Raw genomic sequence first — 23,709 nt, 5'->3', positions numbered from 1 at the left:
CTGAGATAACTAATCTTTACAGAAATTGAACCTGTTTAAAGCTGATGCAGAGATGAAGAGCCAGCACCAGTATTTTAAATCAGATTTGAGTAAATGCACACTTGTCCTACATTTTCTCTCCTCCCCACTGCCACCCTTCTGACCAGCGAGGGTGGTGACAAGTTCAGGGAGCACTTAAACTGAATGCCAGATATGCTTATGCTTTCTATCTTTGGTTTAAAGTGTGGGCTCAAAGTCTTTGAATCTCGTATCTGTTACTCGCACTCCATTTGCATCGTACCATTCTTTATTATTAACCCCATCAAAATGTTTTCTGTTTTGGCAACCCCAACATAATATTTGATTATTTGTTATCTTTGGATTTGTTTTGGTTTTCCTCTCAAGATGGATGAGCTTTTTTGTCTCCAACATTTTGGGAAGTATGAATTACAGAGCCAGAAAGCTAAATTTCTTTTCCTAACTCATAGCATATATCAATATATAGCGATATAGTGTCTTCTAGCACTTCTTTCCATAGTGATTTTATTAGTAAGCTTTGGGGTGGTCTGTCCAGCTGACCAGCCACAGAGCTCAAGTGTTTCTGTCTCCCGAGCTGCAGAGAATGATGATTGAACTAAGGTCAGCACTATTTGACATGCTAGCAAGGGGTTGGGAAATGGAGCCTCATGTACCACCTGGGCAAACAGCATTCAAACTCCCACTGTGCAGCAAACTGCACATGCCTAGGAAACTTCTGGTGAACAACATTTGAAGAAGTATCATCTGTGCTGTCAGTAGCTAGGATGTCTTGAGGTTATAAACTCTCAATTTCTGAGACTAATATCTGGCAGAGCCCTACCCTAGAGACAGATTAAGTGACAAGTGAGGCCCAGGGTGCACAAACAATTCCCACACTGACAAAGGAAGATGGGATGGAGCATATCTTAAGGATGAGTCTGCAATTCATTTTAGATAGAACAACATATATCAACCTACAAAAATTTGCATAGTCTCATTGTATTCTCTGTGAACAGTATTTATCTCCATATCGCCAAAAGATTTTTTTCTCATTATTTTCCTGATTGTTTTAATGAGTAAAAAGGCACTATACATTTTATGTTCAGTTGAAAAAGTTGGACCTTGTATTTAAATGATGAACAAACTGCAGAAGGATATTTGTCTACAGGTGAGTAGTTTCTTCTTTGTGTAAAGGCATGTTGCCCTATTAGTACTTTTTAAAGTAACAACTCCTTTAAAAATCTTAAATTTCTGACCATACTTTCTTTTACTCAGTTAGACACTGACAATTTGTTGCTCCTACATTTGCTTGGTGGGTCTAAAGTAAAGATCAAACATATCAAGAAATTATGTCTTCCTTCTCTTCTAAAAAATTGACTTCTTGCTTGGTACTTTTTAATTCCTTTGCTAAAATTGCAAGCCAGGGAAGCATGATTAGTGGCCATACACAAAATCTGTATGTATATGTCATTACTACTGAAGGCACAACATATGAAAGTCTTTCAAGTGTATGTTAAGCAAGCAAAGAAACAAATTAATTAATGTAATCAGTGTAACTTCTCATTCTAGAAGGTATTTGTAAACACAGCCCATTTATATTTATAGAACATATCCCATTTTTCCTTGAAATGTAAATTTCAAGTTACTATTTTAATCAGATGTATTGATTGAGACCAGGAATCATCATAAAAGATAACCTTTATACTTGGTACGTCTGGAAAAGCAGGTAGAATCCTCAGAGGAACTAAAGAGGTTAACCAGGGGACAGAGCTAAGTAGCTTTCAACCTCAGGGGTTTTTTTCTGTATGTAGATGGGTCTGTGATTCTGTTAAAATAGGCAGATCAGTTCTGTTTATTACTCACAGATTTCTTAAAAAGAATAAGAAAAAATACATTAAATAAAGTTATCACTGAGAATGAACTGACAGTAATTTAATCAGTTACAAAGCAACTAGAAAAATGTTGTTGCCTTCTACGTGGCATATCAAAAAGCTATCTCACACTTAGCAGCATCATTTCTTTAAAAAATCACTAGGTTTGTAACCAACCTATGTATCTCATTCATCATTTTCTCACTAGTCCTTTCAAATTAGAAATACCATGAGAAATAGATATTGAAGACTGTCAGGGATATCATGGATTAACTTTGAAAGGTAAAATAGTATTTTCAGAAAAAGGTTGGGAAAAAGATAGACACAAAAATGTGGTTACATTTTAATGCAAAAAAATTTAATTAGTATTAATTTTTTTTTTTTTCAGGCCTAACTCATGCTTGGGGCAACTCCCTCAAATATGGTCTGTCTTCCTAGAGCTTACTGCAAGTTTAAGTTCTGTTTCATAATTTTAAAACTTTGCATCCTGTTCCCCATGAAGCAAAGACAATTTAATGTTATGATTGTTGGTTTTCAACAGAATTATATATACAGTGTTATAGATGTAAAATACCTCAGTTAAAAGCTGCTTTCTCCTTTAGCAGATACAAGGAACCATTTTTCCCGCTCCAAATTTTAACCCTGTTATGGATGCTCAGTTGCTAGGAGGAGCCCTACAGGGAATTAGTGAGTATCTTGACTGATTCTAACACATCTTTTTTTTCAGAAGGCTTTCATAAAATAACAAGCATTACACAAAATAAAAACTCATAAAATTAAAAGTTTCACCATGTATCTGTTGATTCTTCAAGGTATCACAATAAGACACACTGGTGATGTCCAAGTAAATCATGTATTTGCATTTACAGGAACTAAGAGGTAATTAAGAGTCATCTAAAATCTGTACCAACACTTACAGTAATGAATGTTTTCCTTGAGAAAATAAGAAAACAGAATTCTGTGTTATGTACTACAGTGAAGGCCAACAAAGGAAAGGTTTTTAATTGTAACTTCAACAATTAACTACTACCAGGGACTGTTAAGTCTTTTAATCAGTCCTCAAGAAATAAAAATAAATGGAGTAGAAAGTTTAAAGAATTTATTATCTTTCACTCAGGACCAATTTGTGCTTTCAGTCTATATACAAAATAAATTTTTGTTCACCAAAGCATTTTTCTCTGTTCAGATTTTTTTGTTTTCCTGTTGAACATTGTTGACATTGCTGAGGGTCAGAATATTGATTTATTTTTTTTTTTACTATCTGAAACGTTTTCCTCACATTAAAATTGTTGTCTGTATCAAAATTTTTAATACCCCTTGGGCTTTTCACAAGGCTGTACAGCACCAAATCTTGCATTGTTTTCAGTTTCTTTAATGGAAACATGAGGACTCAGACTTAATGTCAAATGAACCAAAATGGGTATTATTGATCAAGAGGAATCTAATGTATCCTTTTGATTAAGTTGGCTACAGATGAAAAGTTTTAAACATCTTGCTAGACTTCAAGCAGTACTTTTAATGCAACATAGCTAACACAACAATGCAGAGATGATTCTCTTCATTTAATAGTGTTAAATACAAGTTCATTAACCTTACTTTTAATTTACGTTATCAAAGTACATGGAACAAAGTTCTGATTTCAAGAACAATCATCGAAATACAAAGGTCAGCTTCAGAGTTTAAGTCTCCATAGCCTTTACAGGCACTGACACTCCTGACCCTGAATCTTGCACACATTTGTTCTTGTGAGGAGGTTCAGTCACATACGTTGTCCCACTGACACCAGTCGTATTACACAAATGAATAAAGTTATTTAGGTTTTTAAATACTTCCTGAATCCTTCTTAGTTTTTATTGTAGAGACTGTATAAGCTGTACAGATTCCTAGTGATAATTATTTTCTGACAAGGAAAAAGAAATCCTTATGCACAGAGTTTCAATAATATATCTATTTTGTGAGTTTGATGGAAAAGAATCAGATTGATGTTAAATCAATATCATGCTAAAAAGCTGGTGTAATTGTGGTGAGACAATCCAGAAGGAAGAGAACTAAACCTGTATAATGAGCAAATACAGACTTCCTCTGCCAACTTAAAAAAGTATTCTATATCCAGTTACATCTGTGTCAAAATGGACCTGTCAGTTACAGATCGTATGATGAAATCTGCCTAACAGAGTTGTAATAGGTACAGAATATGTATCTGTAACATATATATATATGCCTATATAACAATGACTGGTAGAAACATGAGAGACTACCCTACTCCATTCAGATGCTAGCTGATCCCCATGCTTTCTAGCTTAATTCATCTCTGCTGCAAGTGTGATAAAGTCAATTGATTTACACTTGGAGATACATTTATGCTGGAATGTCATTAAAATGCTGAGCCATCTAAAATTACCAAGAGCCACCTTTTGGGATGGAAAAAAATACAAAAATTATAAAATTTTCAGAATATGTTAATCATTATCTTCTTTTTCATAAGCAGTTAATACCGATTCATTATAGAAGTTTAGCAGTATGCTCTAGCTATCAAGCAAAAGATCGTAGGTAACCTTCAATAAAATGCCCTTGGAAATTGGTTAAAATACTACATTTTTTAAAACTTAATAACTTATTTTATATAGTTCCTCTGAAAATATCTATCACTCAGTTTTTCAACAAATGGTCTGACCTTAATTTGTCATTAAAAGAGATCCCTAATCCTGAAATTACAATTTAATAAATACCAACAGAGCATGCAAGTATGACTTCCCAGGCTCAGCCACAAATTCTGCTAGCGTGCCTAGTTCTGAATAGATGAAAGCCTCTATCTGTTTTATTGATGCTTTCAAATCCATTGAGCTTGAGAGAGATGGTGATGTATCTGATAATAACAGACTACTTCACTTTTTGCTGGTATTACACCAGCAAGTGAAAGGCACATAAGCATGGTAAATATAATTGCTGTTGGTAAATACCAATGCGATATTAACGTGTTGATGTATATTTTTCAATAATTTAGGTTAATGTTCTTGAACAAAACATGAACAATCACAAATGTCAGTAGATAACTACACTTAACTACACTTTCCTAATTTAGAGTCTTGTGTCGTGTTTCCTTTACAGGTTGTGAAAAAGATGTATTGATTGATATCCTAACGCAGCGTTGCAATTCACAGCGGCTTATGATTGCCGAGGCGTACAGAGACATGTATGGCAGGGTATGACAGAGACATTTTGTACTTTCATTACTGCTGTCTCTCCTGTCTCCAGTGTGGTTGGTCAGTCCTTCTCTCAGGTCAGTCACTGGAACCAAAAGCCTGGCAGACAGCTGGCTGGCACCAACAGACTGGCACACAACTTCGCTCATATAACTATTGATACCTCTGACGGTTTCAAATTGTCATTTATATAGCAGTAGAAGTACGTCTGCTACACGCAAAGTTAAAAAAAAAAGGGACATGGAAAGTTTCTTCTTCTATAGTTCATTCTCCTCCTCTATTGACCAAACCAGAATTTCTGGACAGACTTACTTCTTCCTCTATGTGCTTTCAGGGGTTTCTGCATTTCTTTTTTCAAGTTTTTGGAATACATAATAAAATAGTATTGTATTTGGGTTGAAATACCAAAGAAAAACACCATACCAACAATTACAGGTAGTTGTATCTTATTCACACACTGATTAATGTTCTCATCTCAAGCACTGACATTCTCAGGCCTCATACCATGTAATCCCATCTATACAATAAGCACAATACTAATCTGAGTTGCTTAAATTTATGATTCTTTGAAAGGTTTTTCAAAAAATTTAAGACATAAAAAGTTAGCTTTTTTTTTTCAAATGCATTTTATCACTGTTTACTGTATATAACAAGGTAATTTTTGTTATACAAGTTCTTAAACATACACAGAGATAGATATCCTCATTCTATTTCCAGATCTACTATTGCTAACCAAATGACTTTGGGAAAGTTGCAATGCCTCCATTTTCCTCAGTTACCCCAGCTATATAAGGGAAAAAATAATAGCAACACCCTTTGTGAAATCCCTGTGAAACCTAGTCATGAAAAGTGCTGTATGAAACTAGATACTATTGGAAAGCTAAAGAAAAATACTGTGCTTAAATTGACCAGATGTGCCCTTCCCCTAATAGAAGCCAGCCAAACATTTTAAACAAAATCCAGTTTTCTTCTTTTCCTGAAGCCTGAAAAACTAACGGCTCACTGAAAAATGCCTTGAAGGTCAGTGCATGCTCGCCATTGAATCGATCAGTGTGAATGAGGACAGTGAGCTTGCAGAAATCCCACCACACAGCATCAGCCTTAATTAGAGTTAACTAGGAACGGTTCATGCAAAAACTCCACATTATCTGCTGAGGTGGTAGTCTGTTACCTACCAGTGTGTTAACTGGTAGTACATATTTTCTTCTTTGGGTAGCTGAGCAGTTTTCCAGAAACAGCCTTTGGGACACCTATATACCAAAATACCTCACAACTAACAATACCTCTAAATATGCTGGAACACCCCCCTACTCTCCTAGAATCAGGGGAAAGAGAGGAGCTGGATTTAATCAGTGTAGTGGGTTGATTTGGTGTTGTTACTCACCTACGGGAGATCACTGGCTTTATTTGGACTGTTATAAACATTAAAACGGACAATATTTGTGGTATTTTAGATGCAGCCTTGAATAGATGAGTATGTTTTAAATAGACCATAAAAGAACGATAACTGAATCACAGGTATCCTTACCTTCCAAAGAGTGTGACAATGATTGAAATCAGTGGATCTGAATGATTAAAAGTGGTTTTCTATTATGAGGTATTTACTAGGTTACTGTTACTATTACGCATGTAAACCACAGAAGTTCAGTGTTTATCCATGCAATATTCCTCACTTAGTTTTAGTATTACTTATAGAAAACTAAAGCATGTCAAGCTACCCAAAGGTGCCTGTGATAGTAAAGCACCTAAATCCATTCTTTTCAGGACTTAATTTATCTCCTTAATCCCTGGACAGTGCTCCTTCTCTACTCCATCCATAGCAGCTGGCTGGGATTTTTTAACCTTTTCCCTAGAGTGTTTCAACTGGACCTATCATTTTAACAAGGGACAACATTTAAAAGCTCCATATATTTTTTCATCTTTAATTTCTGCCCTCTGATACATGAATATGACCTAGAGATAACACCAATGACATCTCAATAAAGAATTCCCAAATGTCCTTCAGGAATGGAGTTATGATTTGCCATATTTAGTATTCAAAGAGAACAATTATTTACTTGCTCATCACTGATCTATTTGGATTTTCTTTTCAAATCCAAAATAAAAATATAAACAGATAAATAAATCCCTGTGAAACCATATCAGCTTTAAATTTATACCTCTGTCAGCCATATTAGAGAATCATAGAATCACAAATCATTAAGGTTGGAAAAGACCTGTAAGATCATCAAGTCCAACCATCAATACACCACCACCATGCCCACTAAACCATGTCCCACAATGCCTCATCCACACGTTCCTTGAACACCTCCAGGGAGGGTGACTCCACCACCTCCCTGGGCAGCCTGTTCCAATGCTTCACTACTCTCTCAGTAAAGAATTTTTTCCTAATATCCAGTCTAAACCTCCCCTGGTACAACTTGAGGCCATTTCCTCTTGTCCTGTCACTCATCACTTGGGAGAAGAGACCAACACCCACCTCTCTGCAACCCCCTTTCAGGTAACTGGAGAGAGCGATGAGGTCTCCCCTCAGCCTCCTCTTCTCCAGACTGAACAACCCCAGCTCCCTCAGCCGCTCCTCATCAGACTTGTGCTCCAGACCCCTCACCAGCTTCATCGCCCTTCTCTGGACACGCTCCAGCACCTCAATGTCCTTCTTGTAGTGAGGGGCCCAAAACTGAACACAGGATTCGAGGTGCGGCCTCACCAGGGCCGAGTACAGGGGCACGATCACCTCCCTACTCCTGCTGGCCACACTATTTCTGATACAGGCCAGGATGCCGTTGGCCTTCTTGGCCACCTGGGCACACTGCTGGCTCATATTCAGCCGGCTGTCGATCAACGCCCCCAGGTCCTTTTCTGCAGGGCAGCTTTCCAGCCACTCGTCCCCAAGCCTATAGCGTTGCATGGGGTTGTTGTGACCCAAATGCAGTACCCGGCACTTGGCCTTGTTGAACTGCGTACAATTGGCCTGGGCCCATCGATCCAGCCTGTCCAGATCCCTCTGCAGAGCCTTCCGACCCTCGAGCAGATCAACACTCCTGCCCAACTTGGTGTCACCTGCAAACTTGCTGAGGGAGCACTCAATCCCCTCATCCAGATCATCAATAAAGATATTAAACAAGACCGGCCCCAAAACTGAGCCCTGGGGGACTCCGCTTGTGACCGGCCGCCAACTGCATTTGACTCCATTCACCACAACTCTCTGGGCTCGGCCATCCAGCCAGTTTTTTACCCAGCGAAGAGTGTACCTGTCTGAGCCATGAGCCGCCAGCTTCTCCAGGAGAATACTGTGGAAGACAGTGTCGAAGGCTTTACTAAAGTCCAGGTAGACAACATCCACAGCCCTTCCCTCATCCACTAGATGGGTCACCTGGTCATAGAAGGAGATCACGTTGGTCAAGCAGGACCTGCCTTTTATGAACCCGTGCTGGCTGGGCCTGATCCCTTGGTTGTCCTGCATGTGCCCTGTGAGTGCCCTCAAGATGAACCTCTCCATAATCTTCCCCCGCACCAAGGTCAGGCTGACAGGCCTGTAGTTCCCCGGATCCTCCTTCTGACCCTTCTTAGAAATGGGCATCACACTGGCAAGCCTCCAGTAATCTGGGACCTCCCCAGTTAACCAGGACTGCTGATAAATTAAGGAGAGTGGCTTGGCAGCTCCTCTGCCAGCTCCGTCAGTACCAACCTGAAGCACTATAAAGCCAGTGGCCACAGACCTAAAGATCTAGAAGAATTAAAAAAGCCAAAGAAAACGTCAGATGTAATTTTTAAGAATTTCAATCTCTAAAACTATGAATAATAATAGAAGGGAAAGACAAGCTATTTTTATATTCCAGCAATTGGCTACAGAAGATTCTGAAACTCATGGAACATCTTACATATACACCCACAATCTTAATTTAAATGAATCCGTTAAGCACCAGGTATACTTTATAGTGCAAGACATATCAAGATATTCTTGACAGCTTTCCAAAAAAACCCCAACTAGTTCTATCTTTTGCCATGTGGAAACAGGGGTCAGTACAAATTAGCTCTACTCTAGTTCAGAGATGAAACAGGAATGCTGATTTTTTTTTTGTCTCACCTGTGATAGCAGATATACTGAAATGTCTAATCTGGTTAGTGCTCCATTCAGTTTATCTCATTTATCCCTCAAAATTTTGCTACCTTGCGCAGGAACTGCCAAACAGGATGGGATGCATCTTGCCCTGAATTGCTGCAGTTTACACTTCAGAAGATACTTTAGCACGTATCAGTAATAGCGTTTCATGGGCTGTACTCTGTATTAATGGATATATTGCATTGGGCAAACGTGCTATTCAGCAGTCCCAGCTTGTAAGTGGTAAACTCTGCAGGACAAAGACAGACGGCTAGGCTAATAACAATTTTAGCCTTCTCAGTTTAATCTATGGTAAACCTGTCAGTCCAGTCCTCCACCCTCTTAATTTCAATTCAGTCTGTTCAATATGGTAGCCACCATGCCCATTCATTTGACAAATGTAAAGTGTGACACGTAAGAAGGAAAAATATATAAAAAAGAAGATAAACCCCTGAACTGGCTACATGATTCAGACACACAGACAAGCTTTAAGATTCCTTCTTACAATTAGCCTTCAAGGATTTCTTATAGCAGAGATGATTAGGAAATATAAATAATGACAACTTAGAGCTCTCTTTTCTTATTTTTCAATACTTCACTTCCCTTAGTTCTGATTGCAGGAGTAATTTTTAATTAGCATCCATTTGTATTATTAATCCATTTTCCCACAGGCATGTTGTCAAAAGTGAAATGTCTTAATGAATTAATTTCTATTCCATGTGTGATTTAGTGGTTGTCAAATGCATCTAATGTGAATTCACTGAAGACTGTGTACGTTTCTTCATCATAAATTTAATTCTTAATGTGTATATGTCCTCCTTCATTGCTACTCTAGCTACTAATTTAATTATATTCAGATATGTATCAAAACCGAAGTACAGGTCTGAAAAAGATGCAGCTCCGAAAAAAGAATAGTTTACATCACGGGAACCATTTCTGGTACTCCTTTAAATTCAGACTTAGGTCAGAACATATCTGACAGCTGCCTAGTGATGTACACAAAAAATAAAAAAATGACTGCACAAGTATCTTCTTAATCAGAAACGGCAATAGTATAACTAACTATCTTTTGGCATTCTCAGTGTTTTGAAGGATGCTACTGGGAAAGGGGAGCATGGGGAGGAAACTCTCATCCATTACTCAGCTACCTGGCAAGCACGTACTGAGACACATGCAGGGGAAGAGGGGGGTTCCTTTTCATTAATCCAGCATCTGTCAGAAGTAGTGAATTCAGTTTGAATGTAATATATACATAAATTGAAGTACATAACCTTCCAGTAATCCAAAGCAGATACTTTTATGTCCTAGGAGTAATATGGATGATTTTTTAAATTATTCACATAGTGAGTAACACTGAAAAAAGCACAAGAAATCACCTGTGTTCTATGGGATTTTATTTCCAAAGGTACTTAGCTCCCACAGATTCGCACAGGGAGTATGCCAAGGGAAGCTACAGATGCTCTGACATGGTATTCAGGTTTTCAAGCCTTTAACTAGTAGTTGCACTTAAACCCCCAAATTTTCTTCTGTATTCTAACGAACCAAAAATCAACAATCTTATGCGGTCTAGGTGCTTGTGTGTCTATTGTCATCTCACCCATACTATTAGAAGAAGCAGGTACTATTTAAAAGAATATTTTTCTTACTTAGTTTTAGCCAGAATTCATCTTCAACAGTTCATCTTTATTCACTTGCAGAGAAAACCACTAATACTTTTTTTAAGCTGTCTTCATAAAGTATGACTATTGAAATAATCCTGCCTATGCATTTTCTTTTTCTTGCCAAGGATCTGGTAACAGACCTAAAAGAGAATCTCTCTCATCACTTCAAAGATGTCATGGTTGGCTTGATGTATCCACCTGCCTCCTATGATGCCCACGAGCTCTGGCATGCCTTGAAGGTACTTGTCAAATTCAGAATTGCTTAGAGTTGCAGTCACTAATTACAGTACTGAACATATGTTAAATTGATTTTTTTGACATTTAAATGGTTGATAAACTGCTGGACATTAGTACACTAGGTCATCAGAAATACAGTGCTATATGAAGTTTATTCATTGGTATGCTAAAATCATCATAAATAATATCCTTGTCATGTACCAAATACAACCCATTTAACGCCCATAGTAAACTTGGTAAATGAAGAAATATTTATACAGGGAAATGTAAGGCCCTGATCCTGCAATCATTTATATCTGTTACGAACAAAATTCATTTGAACTGCCAGTGCCATGCACTAAGCTTCCACCTCTGAAAAGACCAATACTTGTTTAGTAGAACATGTCTTTACATAAACACGTACAAATTACTCCGTGACAAAGCAATGGTCACTCCACTCAAGCTGAACTGATTGCACTATTTTGAAGAATATATTTCCTTTTCTTCCCAGGATCTGAACCTGTGCCCCTTAAACAACTGAAGTTTTGAAACAAACAAAAATATTTTTTTGAAGATCATTTAATTAAATGGTGAAATTCATTCACGCAGGGCATGAATGGAGGCCAAAAGCATAAATCAGTTCATAAAGGGCTTCAACAAATTCTTAGAAAACAGGTCCACTGGTGGCTATTGAAAATAATAATTCTTGGCAAATTCCTTCTCAGGAAATTCCTTAATTGCCAATTCCTGGAAGATGGGAAGGCATATCAGAGCTTAACACTGTTTTCCTTTTCTTTCCATGAATACTTGCTCCTGTCCACTGTCACAAATAAGACACAGACTATACAACACTGAGCAAGGTGATCTGTCTTACATATTTTGAGAATCCCCTCAAAAAAAAAAAAAATTAACACTGCTTTTTCTTGTCCTTCAGACACTTAAACCAATGCAGTTTTAGAGCTACTGATCTATTTTTAATTACAGTTGGCATTAAAAGGATCGTGAAGGATCATTGGTAGCACTGGAAGCATGACTTTCATTAAAATTATTGACAAGAATGCCAAAGTTATATTTTTTCTAAATATGGCTCAAAGTTAAACTTTCTTATAGTATTCTATCTTGATCTAGATACATATGGTCAAAATAAAAAACAGGCCATATGTGTCTCCAGGCTCAGGCTCGATGTCATGTTCTCCCATTATCCCAAATGCAGAATACTCACCAACACTATGTATGTGCATATCAAAAGCAGCATATGCAGCATATCTTATGTCAATCCAAGTTTATAAAATTAATTCAAACCCTGTGGGAAAATACAGTGATTTGCAACCCTGCGTGCATGGCCATGATGCTTCCATTAAAAACCGAGTTCTGTGGTGAACATTACAGACCGTAACACTCCCAAATCAATAAATAAATAAATATAGAAGCATAACGTAATGATTGTGCTCATATCTACTTCAGATTGCCTGAACGCTTGCTGCGGACGTATGCTCAATCTTTGCATCTGATTTCTTTCAGCAAATCCTAAATTCTTACTAAAGCTCTAAAATTCTTCCCATTATGTTTCTGTCAACACTAGTCTTGCTTCATTCCCCATTTGTTAATGTACATGCTGAAATTCAGATTAAGTAGGAATATATTTGAAATACAGGGTTCTACTATGAATTTAAAGTCACCTTCTATTTAAACAGATAGGCTATGCAAAAGTACACTCCGCACTGCTCCAGCAGAGACTGCTGTTCTTTTGTGGCTTCTGATAAGCACAGCATTGCTTTCTTCTAAAATCTGTGGTTCCTACTAACAACATCTTTTCATATTTACTTCTTTCCACACAGGGAGTAGACACAGAAGAAAAATGTCTAATTGACATATTAGCCTCAAGATCAAATATGGAGATCTTCCAGATGAAAGAAGCCTACTTAATGCGTAATGTTTTTTACAAGTGCACAGCAGCAGTTGTACTATGCATGCTCTGGATGTATTAGCACACATGAAGAAACTGAACTACAAAAATGACTTCTCAATACTAACTGGTTCCCTTCCCCCTCCTCTCCCATAACTACATACAAAAGGCTGAAGCAAAATGTTTAAAGTTGAAAATACATCACAGTATTTTTGAGAGGTATTGCTGCCTATGACATCTGAAATACCTGGCAGCCACATTTTCGGATTTTCAGAAACTTTTGCACACTTTGTTCAAAAAACTACACAAGCCGTTTTCCTTCAAAAAGTGCTTACTCAGGCTGGACACTCCACTCACCTGCCTTGATGGGGCATTTCTGAGTATCCCACCACCACACAGCAGCAGCAACGATGGGGCTGCGCCCGTGGGTGCGTGGACTGGTGAGCCGGGGCAGTGGCTGAGGCCCCCCAGCAGGGCAGAGCCCCTTGGCAGGGCCCAGGCAGACCTGCCAGCCCCATGGCTAGGTCTGTGCAGAACCTGGACAGGTTACTGTAGAATAATCACCAGAGAAAATGGACAAGTATTTGCACCCTATTTATTTATCCTCTGTTTGTTAAATCTTCATTAGTAGTATTCAGAGCATGTTTATTTGTGATTTAGATTATACGTTTTTGTTTTCACCTAGAATATAATAATGATCTCCAACAAGACATCGATTCTGAGACTTCAGGTCACTTCAGAGATACGCTCATGAACCTTGCTCAGGTACAGTAAAAGCAAGTAGTAAGACTTACATTTCTAAAAAATTCATAGTAACTTTTGATACTGTTTGAGAAGTCTTAAATTTTAAGGTGACTGTGGTTAAAGCTAGTTCAAGAGGGCTACATTTTTGAACAAGAGAGGGTGGAAAGCAGAAGAGAATGAGAACTTGAATTCCTTCATCTACTTTGACTTTGACTTTGGCTTTCAGATGGAGGCAAAGGTCAACAGACTATTTTATTGAGTCCTTGGATATTCAACTGCTGACCCTCTGCTCAGTCTGTCTCATCTCAGAAAGAGTCTACTTGCATGTACAAATGAGATTTTCCATTTTTAAAGCTCTGTTTTCTCTGTTGTTAGAATATATGGTTCATAATCCAGTCTAGGCATTGTGTAAAAACGGAGATATATCCACATTTGACTATGAAAGAAAGTATTAAACAGTTCTCTGCTTTAAACATGATGTTCTTTGTGCTACTGCATAGGCTAAATCACAGTATGTTTGCACGCAGGCAAACAAATTGTCACTATCACACACCAACTTTTGCGGTTTTACCAATTTGTAGTTTTATGCAACAAAGTTGGTCATCCTTGCCAGATCATGAGTTCCCATTCTCATTGTAGTCACTGTGCTCATTATCTTAAAAATCTTTTGTAAACCAGAGTAACAAATAATGACAAAAGGACTGCCAAGACATAACTGCATACATAAGGTATATCCATATTTTTATATATATGTGCCCGGGGAAAAAGTGTTTCTTACTAAGATTTGAAATAGCAGCAGGCTTCACTGAGGTACAGAGATAAAGAGCAGAGGTTTCAAATGTAGAAGCTATAAACAGGAAATCTTTTTTTCTAATGTTGGATGTTTTTTCCCCCTAATAAAGAAAATTCTTCCTCACTTAAAAATTAAGAGCTACAGGTTAAGCAACCTCACTTCTCATCTTTATTAAAACCATGGGACACATTTTACTTGTCAAAAGAACAAATTTAAAATAAATTATCTGAGACTACATTATTAGCCCTTATTATCTTAAACCACAGATATTGATGAAGAGGCCTGAAATCAGCAACAACTTAGTTAACGAGATCTAACTGCTATTTTTCTCAAGATAAAGAAGAGTTGCAGGAAATTCCAACTTTACTCAGTTATACTGTACACTTAAGACTGTTAGTTGAATCATCCATGTTTGGATATGATCTTATATTAAAACTCAATGATATTTCATTAAAATATATCCTTTCTAGTTCTAGTACCATGCAACTTACAGAAGATTATGCTATAGCGATATTTCCAATGCATCCAATGCTTTTTTCAGACACCCTTTGCTTTTATTTCTATTAAATCTTGGGATTGATGACACACACAGCTGACTACAGATAGAAGTAAATGTGCTTCACATATGGAGAGCAAACTATTCAATTGCTATAGTGTGGTATTTACAGTTTTAATGTCCACACTGAGGCAGATTAGAAGTTAAACATTATAGTCCTTCCTAAATAAATTAACAAAGTTACAAATTCAGGCTAATTAATATTCTAGTATGAGACAAGCAGATTTTTATTCTAATTCTCTTTTTTGCAGTTATTAATTGAAATATGATCATTTTCTACAGTTTAAAAAATAATCATACATATTGTGGAATTCTCCAGCAAAACTATGCCAAGAGTAGTCACGGTTAAATGTTACTGGGGAAAGTGGGCATTTGACTCATGTAGAGCATTATTTAACTTACTTTACTGCTTCCTTGTCTGTCTTTTTTTCCTGTGTTTTCTTGTGTATGTAACTTTATGTAATCATTCCAGCATAATTTCCTTCAAGTAATTTATCTTTTTCCTAGAAATTCCACTGTGTGAAATTCTTACAATTTAATTAAAATATAAATTTACATTTTTAATAGGAAAGAGCTACAAATCAGTCATTCTACAAGTCGACAGCCAATACATAACTTTAATCCTCCCTTTCACATATAGGGTAAAATGACCGTAAATTTTAAACTAAAGTAAATTGCTTCAAACATGTACCATTAAGGCAGTGATTACATGCAGATTGAGACACTCAAGCGTTGTGCAACCAGGGCTGATTTGTATCCTTACAAGATGATTATGGTTAAAAAAGCAATTCCAAAAGTTGTGTGCTTTTCTCTAACTATATAATTCAGATCATAGCATGTTTACTAAAGCATATCAGCTTGATTTGTGTAACTAAAAGCTATTAAATGTATGGGAAAATTAGAAGTATTCTTCTGTGGTTTACGTATCAAAGTTGTTAAACAATTTCCTAGTCTTGGATCTTAATTTTAGACAAAGATTATAAGCAAGCAAAATCTCCGTTATTTGATGTGCTTGCTCCTACAGTTTGGGCAGAGAGAAAAAAATTTGAGAAAAAATTCTTCTGGCACTATGCATATTGATAAGAAATAATCAGTGGATAGCAAATGTTTTCCCCTCATAGTTACATATTATAGTGAGCAATATAACATCCATAATACTGGAAATGGTGGTGGGATGGTAGTGGTAAGGTAAAAGCTTATTTAAAATGAAACTAAAAATGGGATAGGTTTATCCACTACCCCTATTTTTTCCTCTCACAAGACCGTTTGTCATTCCAGAGTTCCTCTACTTAGAGGAAATTAAGACATAACATGCCAACTTAAAGGTATTTTCTACAGTTGCAAATTCAGCCATTGAATACACTGATCCAATCTAAAAGACCATATGTGTTATCTCAAGAAATGAAATGTACCTTCATATAGAGACACCTGTATATTTCTACAGCCTCTTAGGATCTAACTTTTGAAGAAAATGTATCTTTTTTCCCCCCAGGGAACAAGAATGGAAGGATATGCAGATCCTTCTACAGCTGCTCAGGATGCAATGGTAAATATGGTCAAATGTGAGCTTCTCAATCATAAAAAAAGGAACAAATACATATTTTGACAGGTGATTTAGGACTTAACTTAAAATATTTTGCATTTTTTTTCCTTTTTCTGGTATATTAGATTCTATGGGAAGCATGTCAGCAGAAAACAGGCGAACACAAAAACATGCTGCAAATGATTCTCTGCAACAAGAGTTACCAGCAGTTGTGGATGGGTAATCCAAAGGTTCAGCTGTTTGAACACAGAGTGGAAAAGAAAAACCTGACTTGCTAATAAAACCATGGTTTACATACCAAGAACCTCAGTGTGCAGCAGGGTATTAGCCTGAAACCTAAATGTGAACTGTTGGAGCTCTCAGACTCCCACTGATGTTAATGGGATTTTGGAAGTAAAGCAAAACTGAACTTTGCCTGATGACTACAGACAGCTGTAGACAGAACAGACAGACATCAGGATGCCTAATAACAGAAAGAGAGAAGAATGCATGACCAAAGAAAGGCATAGGCTGTGGCTGTACTGCATTTACACACAACACAACAGGATGAGGCAGATTTTTCTTAACTATTTTCTTCATTTTTCCTAAGTAACTCTTTGCTATGAGTGGAAACACCTGGGGAGAGGCAGTTGGAGTATTTTCAACAAATGTCTGTATGTGAAAACACATTGCTGTGTTGAAGCTTTTCCATGGAAGTTTCAAAGAAGTTTTTGATGCGAGCACTTCAGGGTCCGCATTCGCTCTGTCACAATGAACAGACACACAGACATGTAATGGGACATTTTTATTTAAAATAGATAATCAGACATAATTACAGATTGCAAGAAAATTATATGAGATCATAGAGATCTTCCACTGTAGAAAAGAAACCTGTTGTATCTGTTTGGTGACAAGTTTGAGATGTCTTTTGCTCTGCAGTGGAAAAACAGTCTGTTTGCTGACAAGTTTATCACTGTGCAGCCAGTTATATTTCTTATTCTAACAGTAGCTTAGAACTACTTTGTTGTCATGGATCAACAAGTTAATTCTATCATGACTTCAGTAAGGCTGGTGATGACAGGATTAACATAATGTAACACACCTGCTTATGTTCTACTCTCTTTCTCTGACAAGAGATTTGAGGGCTCTGCCTGTAATACAGCCCTCTGTAAGGTTTGTAGCGGGCAGTGAGTCGAAAATTTTCCTCCTTACCTAAAGAATTAAGCACGCTCTGTGTATTTGTATGTATAAGTCTGGATACCTGCATTATCCAGAGTGTCCATGCCTGGATACTGATGTGGTATACATGTCATGCCATGGCTTCTTGTCACAATCTGTGAATCTCTGGCCAACTTTAGCCAAGCTGAGCAAGGAAGTTGTCTTAATGACATGACATTCTTCCAAGTTTTGTAAACAGAAGTCACTAGATAGAGAATTTATTAGAGCTTACAGTGAAACAGAGGCTTTGGTGTACATTCATTTTATACTGTATACTGGAGAACCCAGAGACAGAATGTCCTGGAAGCCAGGTTTCAGGCTACTCATTTAGATTGCCTTACCTGGGGGATATAAACATAATGAAACACTGAGAATAAATAGGGAAAAAAATAAACTCGATATTTATAGTACTGGGGGGAAGCAGGAAATAAAAGGTGAGTTGATCTTTATCAATAAACTAGAATAAACCAGTATTTTTTTTCCCCCCAAGTCTTCCAGGAGTTCCAAAATATCTCTGGGCAAGACATAGTAGATGCCATTAACGAATGTTATGATGGATACTTTCAAGAATTACTGGTTGCAATAGGTAATGTAAAAATATTCATTTATACTAGCAGTAATCTCTTAATAAATATCTAATATGGTATCCCTGATGCATCAAGAATATTATTTTTCTGATATTTTTATCCACTTTACTCTCCTATATTGTGAATTAAATTTTCAGAGATAATTAGAAAAGAATATTTGAACTACTTTTCCATGTTTGTGTAAACCTAAAAATGTATATTTGCAGCATTAGATTCTGACTGAGCAGAACTAGTATCTGTTCTTTATTTGGTAACAAATTTTGTGTGATCAATGATAACTGCTTTATCAACTGATTGTACACATATTAAATAATAGGCAAATTTTTCAGGACTTGAGTGGTATAAATAAGTTCCAAGCTTTATATGCCTTTGTTTTCCATTTATAGAATAAGGATAATAATATTTCTACAAGAGATGTCATGTGAATGTATTCACTGATATTTAATAAGCCCTTCAAGGCAACGGTAATAAGTACTCACCCAAAATAAGTACCAGACTTTTAAAATTATAGTCATGTTTGTGAAAACTGGTAGCTTAATTTTAAGCTGAGTCACGGATAGCACTACCCAGCTTTGTATTTCAGGGACCCTAAAGCCAACAAAATTGATTTTATAACAATCTTATGTTTACTGTTGCAACTTTTCTCCCCTAGTTCTCTGTGTTCGTGACAAGCCTTCCTACTTTGCTTACAGGCTTTATAATGCAATTCATGTAAGTAGTCTTTCTTCTTCACATATCATAAAAAGTAGCTTTCCTATTTTTTTGTTTGCTTGATTATTCTTAAACAAGTACCTACAAATCAGTCCGTTCAATCTTTAAGGTATGATTGCGTGGTTTTAAACTGTTGGTACCCACATAAATTTCAAAGCAGTAGTGCCTAAGTTAGGATTTAACAGTAACAGTAGAAGGTTAACTATTTAGACTGCTTAAAAAAGTATCTGTCTGGTAACTTTGTAATTTTATTTTTAATTTAAAACCTTTCTTTTCTATAGACTATATCTCCCCCTGCTGTGCAGAAATCAATGTGCACTTTTCTTACCATGCCATTTTTGTATATAGAGATTTAATAAGTATCACTAAAAATTAAATCATAAATTAGTGTTGCATAAAAACAAATGGTCATATTTTCTCGTGGGGCTCAATGTATATATGCATGTTCTTTATGTGTAAGTGCTAACATACCAAAACAAATGAGTGCCAAGAAGAAATGTGGGTAAATGCAAAGAAACACCTACAACTTCATCCTACTAGAGGTCATTGAAGACATTTTCTTTTGTTTTTTATTCATTAGTTAAAATAATGAGGTATTATGTTATATAAAAAATAAAGCATAATCTTTTAAGCTTAGTCTTTTAAGTGTAATCTTTAGAGGATGGTCATAAAAGCCAGCCATGGGTTAAAATGTGAAGTATCATTTTAGAGCAGAAACGGCCAAGATAGGATTCAAGCCAGAACCATCGAACAAAACTGTTCAGCAACACTTCAGCAGGGCCCTAGCATCCTCTTCCAGATGCTGCCACTACTGCTGTCCCCTGTTTCAGCTAAACCAGCAGCAGTGGCAGTAAAGAGCTAAGGAAAATCCTGGGGGCTGAGAGGAAGAGGCAGTATTTTGTCTGAGTGGTCAAAAGAGGATTCTGGCACATGACATAAAAAAAAGTTTGCCAAAAGTACCAGGAAATACCAGCTATCAGGAAAAGTGATGTTTCTCAAAGGTCCTGTATCAAGACCACTTTTCAAGTTAAAACTTCATTTTTAATTTTCAGAAATTTCACATAGATAGTTTTCTTCTGTATTACATTCAGATGATGTATGTGATGCAGGAAAAAGTTTTTAATGATTAAGAATAAACATCTGCATTTTGTTTTAATTAATATTTTACTCTGTTTTCACAAAGTGTTCTAATGAACACAGATAATTCTCAAAAGAAATGCAAGAATTTTAAATAGTGTCTGGTTCTGCAGCCAAGTTATGTCCAGATTATACCAAAAGCTTTTTATATGTACATTTATAATACAATATAATAAAACCCACTCGGGATTCTAATGCTTGAAATCATAGTCCATAATGGTTTATAAGAAAAATTTTAATCTAGCCATCAAACGTGTATCAAATTCTCTATATGCAGATTTTTAACGTATTTCATTACTTGTTTTTTGAGAACAGGATTTCAATATCAATGGCTAGTAAATAAAATTACAATTTAGCTTTAAACAATCTAAATTGGTCATCAGTCGTCCCAACCCTAAATCTGTTTTGATTACTTTTACTGCCACTAGATGTCCCCATTCTCCACATGATTACAATATGAAAATTTATTTAGAAATAGTTAAAATAAAACACAGTTGAATACAAGCTATGTAAATTCTAAATCAATGGTTTAAAATCTCACTGAATTCACACTCGGCAGCAGTTATGAAATAGATTATTGGCTTCACTATAGTTTGAATGGACTCCACAACACCAGTCACAACAGCTACCTACAAACTGAATAGCTAAGTCTACTGACAAAAGTTCATCATGTTTTTCTTTTAAAAAAGTTTCAGTGCATGGTTAAAACACTAATATGTGGGGAATCTCTGGTATTCAGTAACATGAATTCTATTATTTCAGCATGTGAAAACTCTGTAGGATAAAACCTCTGAATGCTTAGACTCCTTTAAAATCTAACATACCTTTATGGGTAGCCTAATTAATTGGCTTATGTATTAAACATTAATATGAGCATATACAGATAGGCAAACACATGTTGTCCAACTGTCAAGTTTCCTCTCATCTTCTTTTCTTTTTAGGACTTTGGGTTTCACAATAAAACAGTTATAAGGATTCTCATTGCCAGGAGTGAGATTGACTTGATGAATATACGACAGCGATACAAAGAGAGATATGGGAAATCACTCTTTCATGACATTAAAGTAAGTTTTTACACCCTTTAGCATATATTCAGCACTGGCACCACACAGACTGTGCCAAGCCCTACCAGAAAAATACAGAGGGTTAATCTCCATTCAATCACTTGGGTTAAAAAAAAAAAAAAAAAAAAGCAATGTAAAAAAAACTATAGCGTATCTTTTCAGTGCCTCAGGCTGACTTCAGTAAGTGAGCAGTGAATTCTCAACTCACTGTCATTCTATGTGATTTTGTCCCTCTGCACTAGCAAGATGAGAATATAAACAGGGGAGGACAGTGTATGCTGAGGAATAGTTTGCATGAATAGTTTCTACACTAATTGATACCATCTTCTTTCACAGTCCTGCAAGGTTAGGCTGATACCACTTTCATACAAAACTGAGATAAAAATTTGGTTTTATCCTTCCGTTTAGGTAGTATCGACCTTCAGAAAAACTATTCCTCTTGTACTCTTGCTCTGTTTCTTAAAACAAAACTCTGACACTATTTAATCGTATAAAAATGACTCTTGCTAAGACACTTCACCTTTTTTATGTTGCTACAATTCAACTGTAAGATGTGCAGTAACTAAGAAATTGCTCATCATTTTTTGGTATTGAACTTGAGAAGTATGAAACAGGTTTGATCCAACCTTTCAAAGGTAGATTTTTTCTAGGTGCCCAAGCAACCAAAGCCCAAGGTATGTGAAATCAAAAAAATCTTGGCCTAGAATTCTTATGAAAACACTAATATTTTACTAACCTTACAACATCAGCCTAGTCCTTGTCACACACCAAGAGAAGAAAGATTAAGAAAACATATAGTCACAGAAATGTTGATTTTTTTTTTCTTGCAGCATTTTGCTTCAGGGCATTATGAGAGTGCTTTACTTGCTATCTGTGCTGGTGATGCTGAAGATTATTAAGGAAGAAGAAAATCAACTTTGAAGACTGTATAAATCTATTTAAAATTGAAATTGAAGACATACACAATACAATAACTGTAAGAGATCTCTATTCTACCTAAAAGAACAGTAAAATCAGTGCTATACATTTGCTAATATTAAATCTTTCTTGTGAAAGGAAAAAATGTTGGCAGGAACATGGTTTTATCCCTAGTTCCAATTAATATTTCTGTTTCTATGATTAATGTAAATTAATGAAGCAAGTAGTAAAATAACTCCATGTAAGCATGTTTATCATTTAGTCTCTCAACATCCCAAACATTAGACAATAGGCTCTGGAAGAACCTGTTAGCTTCCGCACTGGAAAGAAAAAAAACTTTGCTTTATTTACTTTTAGCAGCATGATTTCTTGCTTTAAGTAATTTTTTTCTTTTCTTTCCCACTTCTTATACCTCATATTTTATGCTTTTGAATGTTACTGTTTCAGTCACTATCAAACCAAGCATCTGCCCCAAACAGTCACTCACCAAAGAGTGCTTTTGTATTATCTTTCATTTAGCCCACATACCTTATGGCATTTCCCTTTCTCCGTTTGAAACGAAAGAAGAAATTAGAATCAAGTATCCCAAACCATTCCTGATATAGTGCTACGCACTGGAAACCCCTGGAAGACGAAGCATTACGTAGCTTTGAGAGGAGAAGTTCCAGAGGATTAAACTCTGAAATTCCATTTGGGGCTCTCTCATTTTAATCATTAATTGAATATTGACCTTCAGAGCACTGAGGTATTTCCAGGATGCCCCGGGTGGTATAATTCAGGAGTTGACTCATAGTAGGTAACACTGCACCTCCGAGTGAGGCTGAAGGGTGCAGCGCTCCTCAGAACACCAGCAAATGCAGTCTGACAACATCTGGTGACAACAACTCGTACCGCAACAAGGCAAGGCGGCAGAGCCTGGCTTCGAGTCCTCCTCCCGCAGGAAAATGTGACGCTGCTTTTAAACATCCTGAGTCTATTCAGCGCAGCGTACGGGTGAGACTTCCAGACCGTGTGTCTGTACCTCCCGTCGGTCTCTTATATAAACATACTTAAGGGAAAATGTGGTAATATTCACTAAAATAACTGCCCTTTGTTTTTCTCCTGCAGCTACAAGGTTTCCCGCTTGACACAGGCATTTGATTTTTTTTTAAATAGGTACTTTCTGCAAGGACAGCTCAGTATGACTGAATAAAGTACTACGTACAAATACATGGTTGCTCTTACGCTGTTGCACCTGTCCCTTCCCTCAGTCTGTGAAAATAATGTTATTTTCAGTGTACCTTGCTTTTTTGCAAATACTTTGTTACAAATCTACTGATTTACAATAAACTTAAAATTTCAGTTGAGCCCCTCTTTGAGTTTGACGCATTTCAAAACATTTCAGGCGGATAATGTAATTATTAAGCCAGAACTTCGGACGGAACGGCTCTGGGGGGAAAGATAAACTAAGAACAAAAATGAGAATGAGATGAGCGCTGTCCCAATTTGTCAGCATTAGCAAAA

General features: G+C 36.6%; 1 protein-coding gene across 1 annotated transcript; it reads left to right on the top strand.

The window, feature by feature from the left end:
• Positions 1 to 2,476: 2,476 nt before the first annotated feature.
• Positions 2,477 to 22,187, top strand: ANXA10 (annexin A10). Its single transcript, XM_059818100.1, has 11 exons — positions 2,477 to 2,555; positions 4,977 to 5,071; positions 10,960 to 11,073; positions 12,889 to 12,979; positions 13,642 to 13,721; positions 16,542 to 16,595; positions 16,718 to 16,811; positions 18,280 to 18,375; positions 19,029 to 19,087; positions 21,166 to 21,288; positions 22,119 to 22,187. The coding sequence occupies exons 1-11, from the start codon at positions 2,516 to 2,518 to the stop codon at positions 22,185 to 22,187; spliced, it is 915 nt and encodes a 304-aa protein (XP_059674083.1). The 5' UTR covers positions 2,477 to 2,515.
• The last annotated feature ends 1,522 nt before the right edge of the window (positions 22,188 to 23,709 follow it).

Source organism: Gavia stellata, chromosome 5 (genome assembly GCF_030936135.1).
Source record: "Gavia stellata isolate bGavSte3 chromosome 5, bGavSte3.hap2, whole genome shotgun sequence".
NCBI classification, from domain to species: Eukaryota; Metazoa; Chordata; class Aves; order Gaviiformes; family Gaviidae; genus Gavia; species Gavia stellata.
The sequence above is the reverse complement of the archived record's forward strand: the minus strand, read 5'-3'. Positions and strand labels throughout refer to the sequence as shown.

Excerpts from the sequence above, each read along its gene's own strand:
- ANXA10 (XM_059818100.1), top strand. The coding sequence starts at position 2,516 with ATGGATGCTCAGTTGCTAGGAGGAGCCCTACAGGGAATTA. Across the intron at positions 18,376-19,028 it reads AGAATTACTGGTTGCAATAG|TTCTCTGTGTTCGTGACAAG; the intron begins GTAATGTAAAAA and ends TTTCTCCCCTAG. Across the intron at positions 21,289-22,118 it reads CACTCTTTCATGACATTAAA|CATTTTGCTTCAGGGCATTA; the intron begins GTAAGTTTTTAC and ends TTTTTCTTGCAG.